The sequence below is a fragment of the Tiliqua scincoides genome, chromosome 2, assembly GCF_035046505.1.
Source record: "Tiliqua scincoides isolate rTilSci1 chromosome 2, rTilSci1.hap2, whole genome shotgun sequence".
NCBI lineage: Eukaryota > Metazoa > Chordata > Lepidosauria > Squamata > Scincidae > Tiliqua > Tiliqua scincoides.
The window spans coordinates 254,916,607-254,935,228 of record NC_089822.1 but is presented as its reverse complement, the minus strand read 5'-3'; the positions used below and the strand labels follow the sequence as shown (position 1 = coordinate 254,935,228).

The 18,622-nt window shown below is 45.1% G+C and overlaps 1 protein-coding gene across 1 annotated transcript; it reads left to right on the top strand.

Moving 5' to 3' along the window:
* Positions 1–6,503: 6,503 nt before the first annotated feature.
* LY6G6C (lymphocyte antigen 6 family member G6C) lies at positions 6,504–18,106 on the top strand. Its single transcript, XM_066613412.1, has 3 exons — positions 6,504–6,552; positions 15,884–16,000; positions 17,901–18,106. The coding sequence occupies exons 1-3, from the start codon at positions 6,504–6,506 to the stop codon at positions 18,104–18,106; spliced, it is 372 nt and encodes a 123-aa protein (XP_066469509.1).
* Positions 18,107–18,622: the final 516 nt, after the last annotated feature.

Sequence of the window (18,622 nt, the reverse complement as noted above, 5' to 3'; positions counted from 1 at the left end):
TAAAAGTGTCTAGGCTAGATGCCAGCACCACATCCTGTGGCAAGGAGTTCCACAGACCGACCACATGCTGAGTAAAGAAATATTTTCTCTTGTCTGTCCTAACCCGCCCAACACTCAATTTTAGTGGATGTCCCCTGGTTCTGGTATTATGTGAGAGTGTAAAGAGCATCTCCCTATCCACTATGTCCATCCCCTGCATAATTTTGTATGTCTCAATCATGTCCCCCCTCAGGTGTCTCTTTTCTAGGCTGAAGAGGCCCAAACGCCGTAGCCTTTCCTCATAAGGAAGGTGTGCCAGCCCCTTAATCATCTTAGTCGCTCTCTTTTGCACCTTTTCCATTTCCACTATGTCTTTTTTGAGATGCGGCGACCAGAACTGGACACAATACTCCAGGTGTGGCCTTAACATAGATTTGTACAACGGCATTATAATATTAGCCGTCTTGTTCTCAATACCCTTCCTAATGATCCCAAGCGTAGAATTGGCCTTCTTCACTGCCGCTGCACATTGGGTCGACACTTTCATTGACCTGTCCACCACCACCCCAAGATCTCTCTCCTGATCTGTCACAGGAAGGACAGATGTGTATGTGCAACCTCCTGATTTTAGAAATGGGCTATGTCAGAATGCCAGATGCAAGGGAGAGCACCAGGATGCAGGTCTCTTGTTATCTGGTGTGCTCCCTGGGGCATTTGGTGGGCTGCTGTGAGATACAGGAAGCTGGACTAGATGGGCCTGTGGCCTGAGCCAGTGGGGCTGTTCTTATGTTCTTAACAAGATTCCTGCATTCTGGTGCCACTCTCTTGTGCCTGGCATTCTGAGGTAGCCTACTTCTAAAACCAGGAGGTTGCATGTGTACCCTTCATGGTTTGTAACCTGTCATGAACTTGTCCTCCAAAAATCTGTTCAATCCCCTTTTGAAGGCATCTAGGCCTTCAAGTGCCACTACCACACCCTGTGGCAAGGAGACTAAATACATACTGGATACATAAGGTTTTTTTTGTCTGTTCTTACTCTCCTGCCACTCAATTTTAGTGGATGACCGCTGGTTCTGGTGTTGTGTGAGAGGGAAAATGCCATCCATTTATCCACTCTATCCATTCCATATGTCTCAATATACAAGATCTTCAAGAGCATCCATATGTCTGTGGTATCAATTTTGCATATGGAAGATCCCAGGTTCAATCTCCAAGTGGGTTTAGGAAAGACTTCTGTATAAGACCCATGATATGTACTTCCTCCATCTCCTCCACTTATGTATTTTACCTGATAAAGGGGGCCAAAGCCGAAAAAACTCAATTGCTTGTGTGTATATATTGACATCTCTAAAAGGTGTCCCAGCATAAGAACATAACAAGAGCCCCACTGGATCAGGCCAAAGGTCCATCTAGTTCAGCTTCCTGTATTTCACAGTGACCCACCTGGTGCCTCAAGGAGTACACAAGCACCAACATCTCCCTTAAAGGGCTACAAGGGACACTGATTTACTAGAGATTAGAAAATTGGAGCTGTCCTGGATAAGTGTATAGGTTGCACTGACTTCCTTTTCATTCAGGTGGTAACACTGACATTTTTGTTTGGATATTTACCACTTACTTACAAACCAGCTGTACTGTTTTATCATGGAAGCATTCAAAGTGGCTCACAATGTAAATATAAAACCTTAGGAAAACAATAAATAAGACAGTAAAAGAAATGATCAAATCAGTTTCTACTGAAAAGTATCTGTCAGGGATGTTCTCAGTCACTGAACCCAAGTCGAGTCCCCAGTCAATGACCCTGTGGCCGGAGTTGACTGGCGAGTCATAGCACTTGCCATTGAGACTCAACTCATTGAAATGTTCGGTCATTTTGAGTTCCAAGTCATTCTGAGAAATGAGCCAAGTCCTTGAGCAGGAGAAAAAAAACAACAAAAAACTTAAAACTTTCCTCCTCCCCTCAATCCCCCAGCCCTGCTTCCTGGAACCACCTACCCCCATCACATCTGCTGCTGCTGTTGGTCTGAAAGATGGCTTCTGTAACACCCATGAGGTCTTTCAGGATAACCAGAAGTAATGGGGAAAAAAAGTAAGCAAGCTTGCATGTGGGCACACACAAGAGAGTCAGGACTTGAGTCAGTCAAGACTCTTTTGCAAGTCACTGGCCCTGAGTCAGATCTGAGTCAGTAACTCAGTCTGTGACTCGAGATGACGCGTTTCACAAAAGACCAGCATTTTCATGAGCTGAGTCAAGTCACAATGACTTGAGAGCCCATCCCTGGTATCTGTTACTTTTTTCTTCAGTAAATTAATTGTTTGGAACTGAATGGACTCTGAGTCACCTCCTACTCCCCTTTTACGTGTTCTTATGATGAAAGTTGTTGGGGCGTGTGCTTCATAACCAAAGACTACAAGTCCTGCATGGACATGCTTGTTTGGAAGCATATGTAATTGCACATTGTATGTGTCTCCAGAGCATGCTTGTTAACAGCGTGTTAAATAAGCAAGGCTAGATATGAGCATGGCATGGGTGATTCTAGCCAAATCTGCCTTCTCAAGAGAGGGGGTGCATCTGGTCACCAACCAGAGTTGTCTTTAGCTATAGCATCTACCTGAACATCCAGAAGTAATGCCAGATCCAGAAGCACACCCAAGCTCTGATTTCTCAAGGGGAGAACAGTCCCATCCAGGACAGGTTGAACGCCCCATTCTGGAGAAGCTGTTACACATGTGGGATTTAATTGCAGCGGGTTGGCCCATACCGAGCTCACCTGGGCTCCTAGGCATTGATTCAGCACACCCACTGCTTCCCAGATGGAAATGGGAGATAGAATTGAGTTACAATATTGATGAGAACACAGCCCAAAGCTTCAGACAACTTCTCCACACAGGCTTATGTGTATGTCAAGCAGCTTGTGGGACAGAATAGTACCCTGGAGGACCCTGCAAGCTCACAGCCACAGAATTGTGCAACACTGGCCCAGCACCACCTTTTGGGACCTGCCCACAGGTGCTTGCAAGCACCCCCAGTCCCATCCCACTAGGCAGTCTAGAAGGATAACATCCTTCCAAACAAGTTGGACGTATCAAAAGACTCTGAGATGTCCAGTGAAACCAGTCTCAGGGCCAAAAACAGGTTGGAAGAGAGATTGAAAAGGATCCCAAATAGCAATTTGGGTCCATTCTGGGCCCATTCTGACAGGCCTCCCCTGGCTGCTATAACTAGTCAGCAAGGGTAAGGGGAAACTGGATTGGGCACAAACGTCTAGGAATCCTGTCCACATCCTCAGGCTGATGTGGACAGGATTCCTAGACGTTTGTGCCCAATCCAGTTTCCAAGATGAATAAGATCCATAATCACTGAAAAATCTGCTGCTGTGGGCACACCCATAGACTGATAAAAACAGAGTACAGGTAGTTCCTGAGTAATGGACGTCTGTTGTATGGGTGTCCTGTCTTCCATCTATGCTTTTTGCATCGTTGCTGTCTATCCAGGCTAGTACTTTTGTACCCGAATGAAAGCAATTAGTTGGCAAAAACTAGCTGGATGGCCACAAGGGAGCTTTTGCACAGTCCATCTGTTCTTGTGTCTTTGGGCCAGCACAAAAGTACAGTTGCTTACATCATTTCCGACTTGTGGACAACTAACCAGAATGGAACTAGGTGTTAAGTCAGGGATTACCTGTATAGGTTGGAACAGCTGCAAGAGATTTCATCTGGAAAATGTTGAGCAAAATGATTACAACAGACTGAACAATTAACGTGATTAACGTCAATGGTTAATGTTTTACATCTGTGGTGCTTTGTAGCCTGCCCTGTGTGTGTGTTGGCTGTTTGTATTTTGCACCCCACCTAACTTATGAGAGTGCAGTACACAATGACCAGTGTGTCCCAGTGGGAATCTGTTGGTTCCTATTTCAAAGTTGATCACAGGAAGGCTTCTTCTCCGCCTACTCTGTGCTGGCAGGTCTGTTGAGGAGGGCTTCCCCAGGAGAACTTCAGTGAGGTGTGGGGAAAGGCACTCCTTAAGATTTTCCAGACCTTGCCTATCTGGGACTTTATGTGTCATGGGATGTCCAGGATGTGATTTTCATAATGCAAATCCGACTCTTGACTTATTGCATGATCTTATGCAGCCAGTCCTTGTATTCTTTGTAGCTTGTGTCCTCAGCTTGCCTGCCTCCTGAGAACAGAAATTCAGACACATCCGCAAGAGCAAACATTTATTGCAAGAAGCAGAAAATCAAGGGTATCTAAGGCTGCAATCCTATCCACACTTTCCTGGGAGTAAGTCCCATTGAACTCAGTGGAACTTACTTCTAAGTAGATATGGATAGGATTGTGCTGTAACTAGGTATTAGCTGCTGGGTCTAACTTAACAGCATAAACTGATAGGTGGACAGAATATATGGGACCTATAAGTTCTTCCTGCCCTGCCCATATCAAAAGATGAGTGTCTGATTTCTGAATCAATTCAGTGGAACTGAGTAAAGGCATGTACTGTTTCACTCCATCCAGTCTGTCAACAGGTTCAAACAGATTTATTTTTGCACAGGAGAGGAGCTGGAGTGCATTGTATTCTTACCATTATTTGGGGGGGGGAATGTTTTCTGTGTTTGCTTTGATGACAGCTAAGTATATAATGCCTGTGCCTAAACTGGTGTTACACGCCCAAAGAAAACATTTGGCTTACAAAGAAAGTGAAGGCAATGGTTGAATTGGGGTGTAGAAAAGAGACTATGAATGCTCAGGAGCATCTCAGTCTGGGAACGAAATGTTTGCCAAGTCAAAAAAGTGAAGTCAGCCAAATGAGCAGTCAGGAGTAATTCTGGAAAAAAAACAAAAAACCTGTTTACTAGATAGGAATGAAGATTTTAATTTCAATCTTCCCTCCATCATGAAATTGTTGGTGGCATACCTGGGGTTCTCAAGTGTTCACCCATCCAGGCACTGGCCACACCTGTTTAGCTCAAGCAAAGTGACGGTCCAATGTGTCCTCAGACCATGCCCAAAGGCTTGGCAGTTCTAACATCGGGTTCTGCTACCCTGTGACGTCTGCAGTACTCAGACCACAGTTTCCCAGTTTGGATGCCACAGCAAACTGTGGTTGAGCAAACCAGGACATTTTTAATTCTGCCCGATGGGCATGTGAGTGGAGGAGGAAAGGAGAGAGTGCATGGCACACAACTTATTTCTCATCCAACAAACTTGGTTTGTTGGCTAGCAATATTCTTTCTTTCTTTCTTTCTTTCTTTCTTTCTTTCTTTCTTTCTTTCTTTCTTTCTTTCTTTCTTTCTTTCTTTCTTTCTTTCTTTCTTTTATGGCATTTTTACCCCACCTTTCTCCCCAAGGGGTCTCAAGGCGGCTTACTAAAGGACAGGTATGAAAAGTTAAAAACACAGTTAAAGCAATCATACTCTGCCCCCATTATCCAAACTGGGTCATCATATAGTAGACTGGGGGCACAATCCTAACCAGGTTTACTCAGAAGTAAGCCCTATTGTGTTCAGTGCGTCTTACTCCCAAGAAAGTGAGGTTAGGATTGCCACCTAAGGGCCATATCCTGAACAGTGCGCATCGCTGGCTTACCGCTGGCACGCACTGTCGCAAATGTACATTTGTGGGCCTTACCACCTGGTGAGTGCTGGTGCTAGTCCAGCACTGGCCAGCTGCTGGAGCCCCGCACAAACTGCTGAGCAGTGGAGGGGCAAGTGGGGGTGTGGGCAGAGGTGGGAAGGAGGGAGGAAGGTGGGACCAGAGCCTCTGTGTCAGGCTCCCCACCCAACATGGAGGCTCTTGATTCTCTGGTTTCTCTGGCCACTGGTTTTTTGTTGTTGGGTGACCTGTACTGTTATATATCAAAATGTTATATAAATGGGAGCGACACCAACCCTAATGAGGTCACTGCATTTAGATTGTGCATATGTTACTATAATCTATTCTATATGGTCTGATACGGGACGAGGTCCATCATGGGGGTGACGCAATGAGCTCTCGCACCAGGTGATGAAAACCCTAGAGATGCCTCTGCATGAGATGGAAAATCACTACTCATCCTTGCTTTCCCAACACATGCACACAGTCCAGTTTGGCAATATAGCAGATACTAGAACATGAATATGTTTCATGTTACTTTTCAATAGTTGAGCACTAAGATGACCAGAGTTGCCAAAACAATTAAAAAAAAACAAAATAAGAAAAGCCTGGAGTTCTTGTGACTGTGTATTCTGGTTTCCCAGCTTTTTGCTCCCAGTTGTACTGCACCTTTGTTCACATGCTCTTCTCTAAATGCCTCTTGATGTTCCATGGTAAGGTGTGTCTAAGGTGTGCCTCTCCTCCCTGATCCCTCCATTGGCTATTTCTCAAGGGCTTGATGTGATAAATTTCTTCTTCACAACTGCTCTCCTCACAAGACCTGCTTGGAAGAGTCATCTGCTACAAACCAAGTTGAATATTTTTGGAGCTCCTTGTCGTTTTGATATTCTCATTCCTTGCTTGCTCCCTTTCTTATAAAAATTCTCAAGATGAACAAGATTCTTCTGGGTTTTTCTGTTCTGCTCTTCTGTGCAGCTGGTAAGTACCAATCTGGAAAGGGAAAGGGCAGGGCTGCTTTCTGAAAAAAAGGTTTGCATGGACTTTATCCATATTGGGGTGCTTTGGGGTGCTTTGGCCATGCAATTGCTAAAAAGTTGTCTTCAGGATAGTGTTATCTGTATATTTTTCTTTCTCAGGGGCAGACTCCCCTGTGATGCTAGAAACTCAATGGAAAGGGTACAAAAAAAGCAACTAAAATAATTACTAGGCTGGGGCACCTCCCTTATGAGGAAAAGCTACAGCGTTTGGGACTCTTCTGTCTGGAAAAAAGGTGCCTGAGGGGGGACATGATTGAGACATACAAAATCATGCAGGGGATGGATAAAGTGTATAGAGAGATGCTCTTTTCCCTCTCACATAACTCTACAACCAGGGGACATCTGCTGAAATTGAGTGTTGGGAGAGTTACGACAGACAAAGGAAAATATTTCTTTACTCAGCGTGCAGTTGGTCCTTGGAACTCCTTGTCACAGGATGTGGTGATGGCACCCAGCCTAGATGCCTTTATAAGGGGACAGGACAAATTTCTGGAGGAAAAGTCCATCACAGGTTACAAGCCTTGATGGGTATGTGCAACCTCCTGACTTCTAGCAGTGGGGTGACATCAGAATGCCACATGCAAGGGAGTGGCACCAGGAAGCAGGTATCTTGTTGTATTGTGTGCTCCCTGGAGCATTTGGTGAACCACTGTGAGATGCAGGATTAGATGGGCCTGTGGTCTGATCCAGCGGGGTTCTTCTTATTTTGAATCTGGGACAACTTTTCTTATAAGTCTATCTGATTCTATTTTATTTTATTTTATTAATCATTGACAAGCAGATCCTGTGAATCCACACTTGGGTATACTGATTTTTTGCTAGGACCACACAAGTATTAAAGTAGGAACTGATAAATGAGTTCTGTAGTCACCAGGGACATTAGATGTGGCCACTAAATCCTTGGCTTTTCCTTGTCCCCTGCAATTCAATGGCATGCAGTTGCTTCACAGAACTGTAAAGGACGAGAAGAGGAGTTGTAATCAGGAAGAAATTAATTTAACATTATTAAATATTATTTAGCATTAAAGGGACTCTGCTCCCCTTCTAAAATAATCTGAAAGACACACACAATAAAAAAAATTATAAAATGTTTTCTAAGACTAACATCTAAAAAAACACACTTTAAACTGTTTTTACTTTATTGTCAGTGTTAATGACTTGATGTTCACTGTTGTCCAGTGCACGGAACAATATTTGGCTAACTTTTCTTTGAAGCTACTGGGGCTTCCAAGTCCTGCAGAGAACATAGGAAGCCTGAAACCATCTTCTGATGAAAGACATTTCTGAAAACAGTATAGCTGTAGAACCACAAGCTTTTCAAAACCTTTCAGTGCATTTCACATATACATTAAAGGGCATTTCAATGAAAAATAAATTCCTGACTGTCAAAATATAGACTGGTGGTCATTTTTGCTCTGATTTCAACCTATTCAATGTACTCAACAAGACTCCAAATGAGTTAGCATTCCGTCCCTCTCCCCACACCCTGCTTGCAGAGTAGACATGAATCAGTGCTCCACCTAGAAGATCAACCGTTTCAACATTTGATAAAGGAAATTGGGTGTACTTGATTTAATTAAAGAGATTAGTGAAGAGATATATAGGCACTCCAATGGCATATTTTTTCTATGCTTCCATAGCATCTAGGAGAATATGTCCATGCTGTGATACTATGCTGTGTTTTCTTACCCCTGGTGATGTGCAGTGATGGCAAGGAGACATGGAATGTCATGATGCTGGGTCATAGGCATCAGAGTTAGGCACAGAACTTTTTTGGCAGCAATTGCATGTTTAGTTTAGCATCTAGATTAGCCAACAGATAAGCTTTGGCATTAGGCACATATTCCCAAAAGAGTAGCCGTGTGGCTCTGTTAAAACTCAAATGATGGGCAGCCCAGTCCTACACTTGGTAGAGCTACTGGGTGTTCTGCACCAAAATGGCTACTGCTGTATTCAGCAGCACTGCCTGGGCCACTGGAGGTCTCCTTGGGGGAAGGGGGCTTTTGTCCCCTTCTTCTTGGGAAAGCCCCAGGCCTCGCAATGGGGCTTCTCAAGTCTGTGTTGGCTATTTTGCCAACAGACTTGAGTACCTCTGTGTTGGGCTCTGCAGCCCAACATGGAGGGCAGGATCTGGTGGAGCTCAGCGCTTTGGGCCCAAAGTTACATAGGATAGCTTGCACATGAATTTTACCATGTGCTTTCATAAGCCATCAGCCCAACTTCATCAAGTGCATGGAACAGCCTGAAACACAGATTAGTCTTTCAGTGCCTTAGGATTCTTTGCTCTTTTTCATGAAAATAAAGATTGGATTACTCTGATTCCAGAGAAGCCAGCATCATTGTTCTTGTGAATTTCTGTACTACCTTAAAATGTCATTGCTCAATTCTGTTCTAAAGAACTAAGAGGCTTCTTGGGACAGAGAGTAGAGCTTCTATAGCTTCTCAGTGAGTCAGCTGTCCCCATGTTAATGGGTACCACCATCAAAATCTTCTAAGGAATCTCTCAGATTGATAGTTCTATCTGTGTGGTTCCATCCTATTTTCCCTCTCCTCTCATGTCCAAATCTTCACCTCCATTTGGTGAAGCTTTAGGAAGGGTAATTAATTTTCATCTTCACATTTATTTCTCAGCTTGCCACACCCAGCTCAAAATGTGGAAGCTGGAATTTTTTTGCATTTGTAGTGCTTGAGCTTCACATCCTGAAGTTGTCATCCTGAATCTCAGCTCCATTTACCTGCTTACTATATTCTCTAATGTCTAACAATGCTTGATGGGGAACTCTATCTGGGTGTGAGTTCTTGGGAGTAGTGGTTTTGGAAGGCCTTTATTAAAGACCCAAGAATAATTATTGTCCAGAGTAATTGTCCTCAGCAGGAAGGTGAGCATTGCTGTGCATGAAAGGGAGGCAATTATGAATCGCTCTTACTCACAAATGTTCAACCTTGTGGAAAGGTCTCTCATAACTACTTCAAGCCTATAAAGAATAATGGCTTCCACCGGGGGGGGGGGGAGGTGAAGACCAAGAGAAGATCATTAGACCAACGGACTTATGTCTTGAAACTAGAGTAACTGGTTCTGCTCCAGTTCTCTTTCACAACACTAATGGGTGCTTGCTGAATGGTTCCAAAGATCCAGCGTAACTTGTCTCCAGTACTTACCATCCTGGGCAAAGCAGAGCATGAGGGTGATAAACATCTCCTAATGTTTGTTCCCAGCATCTAACAATGAAAGATATACTGTTCTTGACATGGAGGTTTTTCTCTACTATTCTGTATTTTCTCTGACTCCTCTCCACAAATTCGAAGAGGCCTTTTAAAATGCAATTTAAACTCTTGACCATCATCCACGATTTGCTGCAGAGAATCCAATTAGCTAATTATCATCAAAGACCCCTCCCTGTCTGACTTGAGTGTATAGTATGTTAATTTCACTGAGTTGTAATGATTTGAGAGGAAGAAATTATTTTTTCTCTATTCATGCTCTCCGTTTAATAAGCTGGTTTAAGCCTGCCATTATGTCTCATGTTAGTCATCTTTTTGTTTTTTTAAAAAAGGCACTCCATAATCATGGTTTCAATTAAGGATGAATACTAATAATACTTAACATTGATTAGCACTTTTGGAAAGTACAAAGGTGTTTTACATATATTACCTTTAGAACAAAATGGCAAGATAAGGAAGCATTATCTCCATGTCATAGCTGAGGCTGAGGGAGGGGCTCACCTCAGACCACCTGCTAATCTCATGGGAGAGGTGGGATTTGAGATCTGGAGATCAGTTCTGATCGGGAGTTCTGATTTGGCGATCTTAGCCAGTATGCTACAGGGCTTCTAGGGAGAAATACATGACCTCTAGGAAGACATGTTTTATTTTTGACATGAAGCAATTTAAAGAGAATCCTGGTGTCGTCTGGATTCTGTCCACAAATTACCATCTCTTTTGCACAGAGGTAAAGGGCCCTTTGGTCATCTCCATGTTGGCACCCCATGAGTGCAAAGGAGATTCTGACACCCCACTGGCACCACAGAGAGAGCAGCGAGATATTCTTCCCATCCCAGGCTTCTGCTTATAATGTCCCCTGCACAGTCACAACTTGATAGCCAAGACCTCACTGGTGTTGAGCAGAGAGGATTTGATTTGTTTGTTTTTCACTGACTCCTTTCAGGTTTTGCCTTGCCTCATATTTGTCCTGGCTGAAAAATGCTACAAAGATGTGCTGTGTATATTATTAAATGGAACGGCATGCCAGATGCAGGGGAGGACACCGGGACGCAGGTTGTCTTGCTGGCTTTTGTGCTCCCTGAAGCATTTGGTGGGCCACTGTGAGATACAGGAAGCTGGACTAGATGGGGCTTTGCCCTGATCCAGCAGGACTCTTCTTATGTTCTTATGGATAAAGACAGGGCAAATCAAGACTTCCCAGTGCCTAAGATGGCACGGGAAATGCTGCCCTCCCCTTACCCGGTGATGTGCCAGCCTCTGTTCCCCCCACTCTCTGGAATGAACATAAGAACATAAGAACAGCCCCACTGGATCAGGCCATAGGCCCATCTAGTCCAGCTTCCTGTATCTCACAGCGGCCCACCAAATGCCCCAGGGAGCACACCAGATAACAAGAGACCTCATCCTGGTGCCTTCCCTTGCATCTGGCCTTCTGACATAGCCCACCTCCAAAATCAGGAGGTTGCGCATACACATCATGGCTTGTACCCCATAATAGATTTTTCCTCCAGAAACTTGTCCAATCCCCTTTTAAAGGCGTCCAAACCAGATGCCGTCACCACATCCTGTGACAAGGAGTTCCACAGACCAACCACACGCTGAGTAAAGAAGTATTTTCTCTTGTCTGTTCTAACTCTCCCAACACTCAATTTGAGTGGATGTCCCCTGGTTCTGGTATTATGTGAGAGTGTAAAGAGCATCTCCCTATCCACTCTGTCCATCTCCTGCATAATTTTGTATGTCTTAATCATGTCCCCCCTGAGGCGTCTCTTTTCTAGGCTGAAGAGGCCCAAACGCCATAGCCTTTCCTCGTAAGGAAGGTGCCCCAGCCCCGTAATCATCTTAGTCACTCTCTTTTGCACCTTTTCCATTTCCACTATGTCTTTTTTGAGATGCGGCAACCAGAACTGGACACAATACTCCAGGTGTGGCCTTACCATAGATTTGTACAACGGCATGATAATATTAGCCGTTTTGTTCTCAATACCTTTCCTAATGATCCCAAGCATAGAATTGGCCTTCTTAACTGCCGCCTTAACTGAAAAAAGGGGACAGAGCAGAATAGGAAGTGTAGAGGAATGGAGAGTCACTCCAATCTCTGCTCCTCTACTTTCCTGCTTCTACTCCTTCCCTTTTCCAATCCAGGAAGGGCAAGAAGGAGGAGGAGAAGCAAAAGAAGGGAGTCAGTGGACAGGAGAGGGCACCTTCCTCTTAATCTGCTGCAGTAGGCAACCACCTCAGTTGGCCTCATGGGTGGGCCAGCCTTGGCTAGGGAAGTGGTGGCAAGCAAAGCTCATATATTCCAGCTCCTAATCCCAGTGTGGTGTGGTTATTATGACTCAGCCAGTTAGGTGGATTTCTAATCAACACCCCCATTGACAACTCAATGGAACTTATATCTGAGTAGGCATGCATGGACTCGTGACATAGACATGGACATGCATACACATGCATGGACATGTGATTAAATTCCATTGAAATAAATGGGACTTTCACCACTAATGTGTCCCATTCATTTCTGTGGCACTTAGCTATCACTAACTTTTTTGGGCTACAACTGAGAGCCTTGTGCTTTAACAAATCATCTTCTCTTGGGAAGTTTGTTGAGTTGAAAATTGAGTGTTGGGAGATTTAGGACAGACCAAAGAAAATATTTCTTTACCCATTGTGTGATTAGTCTGTGAAACTCCTTGCCACAGGAAGCAGTGATGGCATCTTGCCTGGATGCCTTTAAGAGGGGATTGGACAAATTTCTGGAGGAAAAGTTCATCACAGCTTACAAGTCATGGTAGGTCTGTGCAAGGTCCTGGTTTTAGAGGTAGGCTACCTCAGATTGCTGGATGCAAGGCACCAGGATGCAGGTTGTGTCTTGTTGTCTTGTGTCCCTGAAGCATTTGTTGGGCCACTGCGAGATACAGGAAGCTGGACTAGATGGGCCTTTGGCCTGATCCAGCTGGGTTTTTCTTATGTTCTTTTGCTTCTGTGAGAAATCCACCACTGGAGCTGCAGCTTAGAGTTTAGCAAGAAAGAGTTTGCACCAGGTTTCCACACCTTGGCAAACGACCCCTCCTGAAAGCATTCTGGGCACCAATCCAGCTTGCTGCTAATTCCACATGCTGTTGATCTCAGCATGACTCACATGCTACTGTCCTGGGGCACATTTTCATGGGACTATTATCCAGGGATTGCTATAAATGTTCTATTGTGTTCATTCTTCTGGTATGGTGCAGGTGTCTGGTCCTGCAGGCTGTTAAATCCCTGCAGGTGGGCTTTCCACTGAAACTCATTGTTCACAGATGGATCTGTTAAGACCCCCAACAGATGTGGGGGCCCAGGTTGGCACAGGGACACAGTGCTGGGCGGGGGCACTTTGTGCCACTTTGCACTAAAAAGCGCCTCTTTCCAATCCGGTTGTTTGCCCCTGAATCAGCAAATTCTGCAAATAATCATTTCAGGGGGTGGGAGTCAATTTTAGTGTGAAAATGGGGGAGTGGAAAAGTGTTAGTCCTCCCCCTGCAGCATGTATCTTGCTTTAATACCAAATGAGATTCTCTACAGCTATTTTGAAGCTTGAAAAACTCGTCTCTGGTGTGCTTTCTGCTCTAAGAGTGTTGGCTAATGACAGGTTTAAGGTACCATGTAGTTTGGACGAAAATATACAGTGATGATATGGTAGGAAAGAATCCTCAGGATTGCAGCATAGAGCTCACTGAAAATGTTGACTGAGGCTACAATCCTATCCACACTTTCCTGGGAGTAAGCCCCACTGACTATAACGGGACTAACTTCTGAGTAAACATGCATAGGCTTGGGCTCTGAGTGTGAAGAGACAGACAACATGTGCATGCTTGTGTGTGTGTGTGTGTGAGAGAGAGAGAGAGAGAGAGAGAGAGAGAGATTCCATGTTCAGGCATATAAAGGAAAGGACTGAAAATTTATTTATTAATTTTTCACATTTTTATACTGCACTTCCTCCAAAGAGCTCACGGCTGTGTACACAGCTGCTCCCCTCCTTTTGTCCTCACAACAACCCTGTGAGGTAGGTGAGGCTGAGAGAAAGTGACTGGCCCAAGGTCACCCAGGAAGCTTCATGGTTGAGGTGGGATTCAAACCTGGATCTTCCAGGTCTAAGTCCACCTCCCAAACCACTACACCAACCCAGCTCAACATGCTGTAGCCACATTGAAACTCTTATTGTTCTGGCTGCCCCACATCAAAAAAAGATTCCACATAGCTGAAAAGGGTGAAGAAAAAGGCAGCCAAATGATCAAGGGGTTGGAAAGAATGAATGAATGAAAGGCAAACATATCTGAGGCTTCTTAAACTGCAATCCTATTCACACTTACCTAGGAGTCAGTCCCATTAAATTCAATGCAATTTAAATGAAATTCAATGGGATGAGTAGAAAGGCATAGGACTGTGCTGTTAGCACATGACACCGTTGTATAATACAACATGTATTACCAGTGGCAGTCCTGGGAGGGGCACGGGGGGCAAAAGCCCCAGACACCATGTCTGTGGGCCCTGGGGAGGTGGCACCATGGCTTCATTTGCGGTGCCACCTCCACCTACCACGCTGACACTGAAGCTTCCTCTCACCCTCCAGAGCCGCACGGGGGCAGGTAAAGCCCTGTGCGACTTTCCCGTGGTGTTCTGGAAAATGCCTGAGGCCTCCGGAGCACCCTTGACAGTACTTCCAGTTTTTGTTGGAAAACTGGAAGTATTATTAAGGCACTCCAGAAGGCTTTGGGAGTGCCAGGGGAATGACCTGAGAGGCTTTGTAATGGAGCTAGGTAAGTATCCTGCAGGGGCGGTGTGTGCAGGAGGGTTGCATGATGTGGTCCTTTACCCCGGGGCAGCACAGGGGCCAAATCCGCAACTGTGTATTACAATGCATTAGGCAATAAGATACAAATACAAAATTTAAGATAACTAAAAAAAGTTTTGATGATACACAAAAGCTCCCTAAGATTACCATTGGAATCAGCACCTGTGAATTGTATAAGAAAAATAAAAAATGCAACATAAAGAATATCTATTAAATTTCTACCCCACTGAAGGGCATTCAAAGTGGCTAATGCAGTGTTATCGCTCTTACATTTTGCTCATCAGCTTCCTAGAGGCATTATATCCATTTGTTACCTGCCCTACTTCCAAGGACTGCAGCATCATGTGCATGGTTCGGGTTGGGCTAGGCTTAGGGCTGGGATAAGAGGCTTAGGATATATAACATGTGGTTTGTTGCCTGGTTATAGTTTGTTGCCCAGTTATAGTGGGATGGAAATAACCAAGACCAAAAAAAAAAAAAAGAGGTGAATGTTCACAGATGCCAATGACTGGGATGCATTTAACCCGGACACAATCATCCAGGAAGCAAATACCCTTGTATCCATTATTCCACTTTCTGGGTCTTTCCAAATTCAGCACCCCTTCCACTGAGTAAAGCCCACCAATTAATTAACTGAGAGGATCCTCCCAAATCCTTATTGTGCTGATACCTTGTGATCATTTTATGCTGCAAATAAGTGGTAAAAGCACCTTTTCAAAGAACTTCACCCCCTATGAATCATCTCTAGATCTTCCCCAATTAATGTTTCCCTAGTTTCCCTTCCTAAAGGGACAAAGTCTCTTTTCCATATCTTACCTGACCACATTAATGATGTCACAAAGGCTAGCTCTTAACCCTTTCCCCTTGCCAATCTATATCAGACAAGGCTGATGGCAGAGTGTTAGAGACCAGGGTTTGTAGCATCCAGCATACACCCAACAGTTCCAGTAATGTCTGACCAACCTCTTTCAATCATTCCTCCATAATCAGCTGGAAGGTTCTGCATTCCAAAGGTAGTCAGGGGAACGAATCACATTTGTGCCTGTGGATTTTGCTTTTTAAACATCCCAATGATTTTTAACTATATTTTCCTTTTTGACCACGAGGTGGCAGCACAGAGCAATCTTTGACCACCATGCTGCAGGATATAACCAAGGCAAGGATTGGCTGTTATGGTTATAGCTCCAAAAACACTTTTGAATATCTTGCTTTTCTTTTCCAGCACAAGGCCTTGTGTGCAATGTCTGCAAATTCAAAATGGGCAAACTCTGTTTGAATACTGAGGAACCCTGCAAAGCAAAACCAGGCGAATTTTGCGAGACAACAAGAGTTTATTCAGGTAAGGCCAAAAAGAAGGATTCTTCGAGAACCGGAATATATAGTGATGGTGCCCCACCAGAGCCGAGCTATTCCATAAGGCCTTCGGGGGCAGAGAAGCTTTGATTTATTTTCTCAACAATGCAAACTGTTTTGTGAACTACCTTCTGTTGAAAAATGGTACAGTGGGCCCTCATATCCGCAGGAGATCCGCTCCAGGACTCCCCACGGATACAGAATTCTGCATATAATAAAATCCATGGGGAGGGGTGCATGGCACTGCAATTACAATGACCTAGGGGCCACGTTCGACCCTGAAGAGATTGCACACAACCTCCCAGGCACTTCTGAAGGCACTTCCAAGTTTGCACCAGAAAACCAGAAATGCCTCCCAGTCGCATGTGGGAGGTCCTCTGAGGCATGGAGAAACCACACACACAACCTCCCTGCACCTCAGAAATCTTACTGGACGTGACTGGAAGGCATTTCCAATTACATCCAGGAGGTCCTCTGAGGCTCTCCAGCTTGCAAGCTCGGCATCCGCAGATAAGCAGGGCCCACTGTAGATAAATATTTGTATTGCTTAAAGTATAAAGATCTTCAGATTGAGATAGAACTAACCTGGCAAAAGACAAGAATTATACCTAGTAGTGGCAGTAGCGGACCTCCCCAGCCCTGTGCCCTGGGATAAAGGTTTGCGATAGTGCCTCTGTGGGATGCCACCACACACACACACACACACCACTTACCTGGAGCGCACAGTGCCTCATGCAACTCCAGGACTTGCCCAGGAAGCCTCCTGAAGTTTCCCTGATGCTTTAAACTGTGCTTCCAGCAAATCAGCTCAACCCCATTGGGAGCCTCAAAGAGGCTTCCGCAGGGTCCTAAAGGTGTGTGAGGCTCGGCACCCCGGGGTATTTGCCCCATCAAGTGACTGGGAGGTCCACCGCTGACTAGTGGGTGCATTAGGTGCTGTACCAAAAAGCTTGGAAAAACACCCGCACACTTTAGGTTAAAACAAAATTACTCCATATGAGCTGCAACTTCACATATTCCGTGGAAAGACCTCTAGATATCCTCAGTCCTTGGAAAGGAGTCAGTATTTTTAAAAAACGCCTGCTACCACCAGGAGGGCTGTGCTTAACCAGAAAATAAAAACTCCACTAATTCAGTGGAGCTGATCCATTCATTCTTTCCAGCACTGTTCTGACCCGGGACAGGAATCTCCATCACACTTAGGTTGCAATCCTAACTGGAGTCTGAGCTGGTGCAGGACCTGCACTGGCTCAGGAGTGTCAGGAATGCATCATATTCATGCCTCTTTTAGAGCAAGCTGAGCCAGTACCCAGATGTGCACTGGCTCCCAGAGGCTACATCCAGCGTCAGTGGGGTGAGTTTATGCTGGCCAGGGCAGAGTTCGCTGCTTGGAACTCTGGAAGTTGCTTTTCAGTTGCTGGCAGGATATGATCTGGATTGGGACTGCAGAATAGGGGGCCAGGGGTTAATCTTTTCAACAACCCCCCCCCCCCCAAAAAAAACTGATTTCCAAACTTGTCTTTACCCATCGGTGGCATTAGAATGCTTGTGGGCAGGAGGCTCCCCGCCACAGCACAGACTTTGTAAGCATCCTGGGGCACCGTTGGGGGCTCCTTGGGCTTTCAGGTCATCACCTGCCAAATTCGCTTGACCCCAGCATCTGGCTGCTTTGGTCCTCCTCATCATGAGCCAAAGCGGAGACAAGTGTAGAGATAACAAATGATGTACATACACATGGGTGGACCAGTCCACAAACCGGTGTTTCCACAAAGGCTGCCAGACTGCCATGTCAAAGGTGACATGGCTTTCACATTTTCCCTAAAGGGGCAGGGATGGAGGGTTTCCACAATTCATCACTCATTTTTTTTCTCCTGTTCTCCCACCAGGTACCCTAAACCTCTTCACCAAGTATGGCTGTAGCAGCATGCCCGAGCTCTGCAACAAGACTGAGCAGAGGGATAACATCTTCGACGTGAGCTACAACCGCACATGCTGCAGTAATGATTTATGCAATGGGGGGATTATCAACAATCCCAGCCTCCCATTCCTATCTGGGCTCACCTTGGCATTGGGGTGGTGGCTGTTCCATTGAAGAAGGACCATGATGCTCCTTGTCATCTTCTCTTAAGAGGCAACCAAGAACCTTTTCTCTCATCCCCTTGAACTTCTGTCCTCACAGAGGACCCAAGATGGCTCAGGTCCTTTTCCCTTTATGCACATAGTGCCAGCTGTCCTGCCTCCGTATGACTTGTGATCCTCCAAACCAAACACTGTCCATTAGCTGTGTATGGCGGCTCACGAGGAGCTTGATCAACCACCTGTTGTGCTTGCCTTCCTAAGAAGCTTGGCAAACACCTGCCAGGCCACAATGCATGGCTGGTCAGCTGTGTTTGTCTTGGTGGCTCACACGATCTACAGGCCTTGACTACTTGTACAGTTAACCTTGTTTTGTATTCTCCTGACCTATCAGCAATGTGCCAGTTAACTTCTGAAAATCCCCATGAGGAAGGTTTAAGATCCAGCTTTGAAAATCATATCATCTTTCTCTCTGCTCAACCGGTGAGGAAAGTGAAGCCAAGAAACCAAATGCGAGTATATGTGTACTCAT

Coding starts and splice junctions, on each gene's coding strand:
- LY6G6C (XM_066613412.1), top strand. CDS start 6,504: ATGAACAAGATTCTTCTGGGTTTTTCTGTTCTGCTCTTCTGTGCAGCT. Junction 6,553..15,883: donor TCTGCTCTTCTGTGCAGCTG/GTAAGTACCAAT, acceptor TTTCTTTTCCAG/CACAAGGCCTTGTGTGCAAT. Junction 16,001..17,900: donor GACAACAAGAGTTTATTCAG/GTAAGGCCAAAA, acceptor TTCTCCCACCAG/GTACCCTAAACCTCTTCACC.